The following is a 4199-nucleotide window of genomic DNA, read 5'->3' as shown; positions in this document are numbered from 1 at the left end:
TATATTATATTTCAACAGAGACAATAAGGAGGATTTGGAGTATATAGAAAACTTTCGACCTCAAAGGAAGGAAGTCAGACACATCAGAATTTTGCTCCATGGACCAGTTGGTTCTGGAAAGTCCAGCTTCATCAACTCCGTCAGTAATGTCTTACGAAGGAGAATGACCACCCCAGCCTTGGTCAGTGCAACCACATCTGACCAAAGTTTCACCTTGAAGGTAACGTTTCAAGTTTGTGGCACATGCATGAACTGTAAAAAATTTCGTTTTGCTAATCTTAGTTTTTCTATTCCTGTTTACAGTAGGGAAATTTTTTCTGCTGTTTTGTTTGCATCAATATTTTATCTTTACATTTTTTTAAATGTATTCCCTCAGTTTGAAACCCATAAAATCCAGAAAGATGTTGGAAAAAATTATCCCTTTGTGTTCAACGATGTCATGGGTCTGGAGGAAGGCGAGCGAGGAGCCCATCAGATGGACATCAGCCTGGCCTTGAAGGGACACGTGAAGGAGGGTCACAAAGTATAACTTTTCAAAATCCATTTATTACAATGATTCTAAAAGACAAACTATTAGCCTTGCATCCTCGTGGAGAAGGTCTTTAGGAACCCCCAAAGTATATACTTTTAAAAATCAGGAGGTGACAAAAGTCTGAAATACTTCATTTAACTTTTTGTGTGAACAACCTATACAGAACATTTTAACAACAATGTTATAGACCCAGTTACGATTTAACTTATGAGTGTGACAGTCAACACAAGAATAATGACAGATTATGTCCTGATGCTTCTCAGTAATCCAGGTAGATAATCTAACCAGGTTTAGTCAAGTCCTTTGGATGGATTCTTCTTGTTGAAAAGATTCATCTTTTATCAAAGACTTCTTCGGTCTGAGGAGCTGCAATAAACTCTTTTAAATAGCACCTTCTCATAGTGATTTTTTCATTCATTCAAACTTTATTTAGACGGTTAAATCCCATTGAGCCTCGAGGACTCATTTACAAGAGAGACCTGATTTCAACAAAAAATTATGACAACCATGGACAACTTCGACAACAATAGACAGTTATAACAAGGCATACAGATTATTATTATTTTTTTTACAAATAAGATGGCAAAAAAGTAGCAAAAACAGCTAGATTCTAAGGCGAATGTAGAAAACTAAAAACAGGAACATGTCTGCATTGGTCCCTGCCAGGAGTCCAACAGATTCTTAAAGACACTTAGAGAAGTCAAAGGTCGAGAGCTTCAAATCTTTTTGTAAGATATTCCAGGAAACAGGAGCGGAGTAGGAAAAGGTCCTTTTGTCTAGTTCAGTCCTCACTGAGGGAACACTGCAGGTAATAATGTCCTGAGAGCGCACGCTGTAGCTGCACTCACGCAGAGACATGTAGGAGGAGATGTATGAAGGCAGCAGACCAAGAAGTGATTTAAAGATGAAAATGTACCAGTGAGAGAGTCTGTGTGAAGTTAATGATGTCCAGTTAACCAGTGAATACTGGGTGCAGTGGTGGGTACGATAATCACAGCTGAGAAGAATCAGTCCAGAGGACCTGACTCAACCTTGTTAGAATGACAGATTACTTGTGTTTCAGCTCTTAACTATAGTCAAACGTGTACTTTTCATTTACAGTCTAACTCTGTTAAACGGACAACACGGAACAATGACTTTGCCTTGAACAGAGAAGAGCAAAACCTACTTCATATTACACTAAATACTCTTAGAACAAAAAGGTTTCTATCAATTTATCAAACTGACGTCAACACTCGTAACTACAGCATTTTGGGTTGTTTTGTATTTTTCTTTGTGAATAGACACATTTGTAGAGATTATGCTATGTTTATGAAGATATTTTTAGAGAGACAGACTGTGCTGATGGGGCCCAAGATTGTAAAGTTATCACTTTGTTATTCAGATGTTATTGTTTTTCTATGAATAACTACATTTGCATACCCTGACTACCACATCCTGCATCCTGACCCACCTTCAGCTAAACGTTGCCGGCAGGAGAATCAAGATATTGTTAAACACAAACTCTGACTCATAAACCTTTCTTTTTTGGATAGTTCAATCCCATCTCTCCACTATCCACTGATGATCCTGGCTACGTCTCTTCTCCATCTCCAGACGACATAGTTCATGTTCTGGTCTGCATTTATTCTGCTAATGTAGCACAAATTAGGACCTCCACATTACAGAAAATGAAAGAAATCAGAGAAGAGGCCAGCAAGCTGGGTAAGAACATATTGGAAATGCTAAGGATTATTCTGACAAATGCCTGTCTACAACCTAAAAAGCTTTGATTGTGGAGCATTGCATTTGAACAGCTCATTGGCACTTTGTAACATGTATGTACTTACACCTCAAGATTAGTGTAAGAGTACACAGAACAAATTCTTTTTGTGCAGGTATTCCTCAAATGGCTATTCTCACCAAAGCTGATCAGGCCTGCGAAGAAACTGAAAAAAATCTAAAAAATGTCTACAAGAGCAAATATGTAAAGAAAAAGGTAAGTTTCAGAGCGACTCCCTTAGAATATGAGTATAGCAAATTGATTATGTCAGTATTTGACCTAAAATGAAATATTATCTGTTTGAACTCTAGATGGCTGACTTTAGCTCAAATCTGGGAATTCCAATGAATTGCATCTTCCCTGTGAAGAACTACAGTCATGAAATCAAAATGGATTCAGACGTTGACACGCTGATCCTGAGTGCACTGAGACAGATGATTAACTTTGGAGAAGACTACGCCAACAAACTGGAAAGCAACAAAGCAGGCCGCTAATATATTTGTGAGAATCATAGCAACATGTGTGTTTAACTTTTAAAACACACGAACAATATTTTACAAATGCACTGATATTCTGAATATTCCAGTGACACACTGACATATACTGATCCTTTGGTGTCACTCTGGAGCAGGTTTGGGATGTGATCAATGGGATAAGTTACTGGTAATGAACATGCAAAGTCAACTTGCTTTTTAAATATAAAATGTTAATTTATTCAATCATAAAATATTTAGGAATGGCTATGTTTTAATGTAAGTGCTCCAAATGGCGGCATAAAATCATTGGTAACATTTTATAGGATTTGTATCTTGTCTTGTTTTTTTTTTAGACGAGAGTGATTCTGGAAAATGTTTTTCTCAACATTCCTTTGTTTTCTTTAAATCCAAATAAAACTTTTCAGAGTAGTCTACAAACTTATTGTAAAACATACTTATGAAAAGGTGAAACCATTTGTTCTGATAAATGAGTTGTTAAAAAAACACACTCAAAAGACATGTCTGTGTTGTGGAAAGTATAAAATACTTTCTAGGAAAGAAAATAAAGAATGGAAACCCAGTTTGCATTGGTGTGTCTTTTTTTTAACACTTTATTTATAAGATTTTCAAGTAAATTTATATAAAAATATACAAAGAAAAAACAAACAAAAAAAGACAAAAGACAAGCAAATAAGATATAAAGTGAAGATAACATAACTAAATAAATGATAAGATTGGGCAAAGTTCACAACTGTATTACCTCCTCAACTGTCCATCTTGTCAAGAAGACATAAATAATGTGGTTGAATAAAAGGAGCATCATTGGTCTTTTATATACTTCAAAACTGGATTCCATATCCTAAAAAACTTAAGAATGTTACCAGAAAGTTCATATCTCAGTCTTTCCACATGCAGAATACTTATGAGTTCAATCAGCCAGGTCTCAAATTTGGGAGCTAAATCAGACTTCCACGGTTTCAGAATACACCTTTTCGCAATCATCATAGAAAATGTTAGAGCAATTCGCATGTTACAATCTAGGTTTTTCAGGGTGTTGGAGTATCACAGCAGAGCAGTTTCAGGATCAGCTGTGACAGTGATGTTAAAGACAGATGGAAACCATTGAAAGATATGACACCAAAACTTATGTACATTTGGATGAAACCACCAAAGGTGAGCTAGAGTGCCTTCTGCTGCCTGACATCTGTTACAAAGTGAAGAAAGGTTAGAAAAAATTTTTAATTTAGTTTTATAATAATGTAATCTATTAACTATTTTATACTGAATCAGTTAAAGCCTGGCATTAATTGAGAAAGTCTTCATATTTGTAAATATTTCATCCCATGTTTCATCCTTGATATCATTAGCAAGCTCACCTTCCCAGGCTTTAAAAAAAAAAAAAAATTTTACTTAGAAGAATCCAAAGTAC

General features: G+C 35.7%; 1 protein-coding gene across 1 annotated transcript in view; it reads left to right on the top strand.

Annotated features, from left to right (window-relative positions):
- Window positions 1–2788, top strand: part of LOC119419406 (interferon-induced protein 44-like) — an 81879-nt gene extending 79091 nt beyond the window's left edge. Inside the window, exons 4-8 of the mRNA XM_037686712.1 lie at window positions 19–220; window positions 377–523; window positions 2068–2236; window positions 2410–2510; window positions 2606–2788. Coding sequence (XP_037542640.1) covers window positions 19–220; window positions 377–523; window positions 2068–2236; window positions 2410–2510; window positions 2606–2788 — 802 coding nt within the window. The remainder of the gene's footprint in view (window positions 1–18; window positions 221–376; window positions 524–2067; window positions 2237–2409; window positions 2511–2605) is intronic.
- The last annotated feature ends 1411 nt before the right edge of the window (window positions 2789–4199 follow it).

This window comes from Nematolebias whitei, chromosome 13, assembly GCF_014905685.2.
Source record: "Nematolebias whitei isolate Nwh7 chromosome 13, NemWhi1, whole genome shotgun sequence".
Taxonomy (NCBI): Eukaryota; Metazoa; Chordata; class Actinopteri; order Cyprinodontiformes; family Rivulidae; genus Nematolebias; species Nematolebias whitei.
This window is presented reverse-complemented; position numbering and strand designations above follow the sequence as displayed.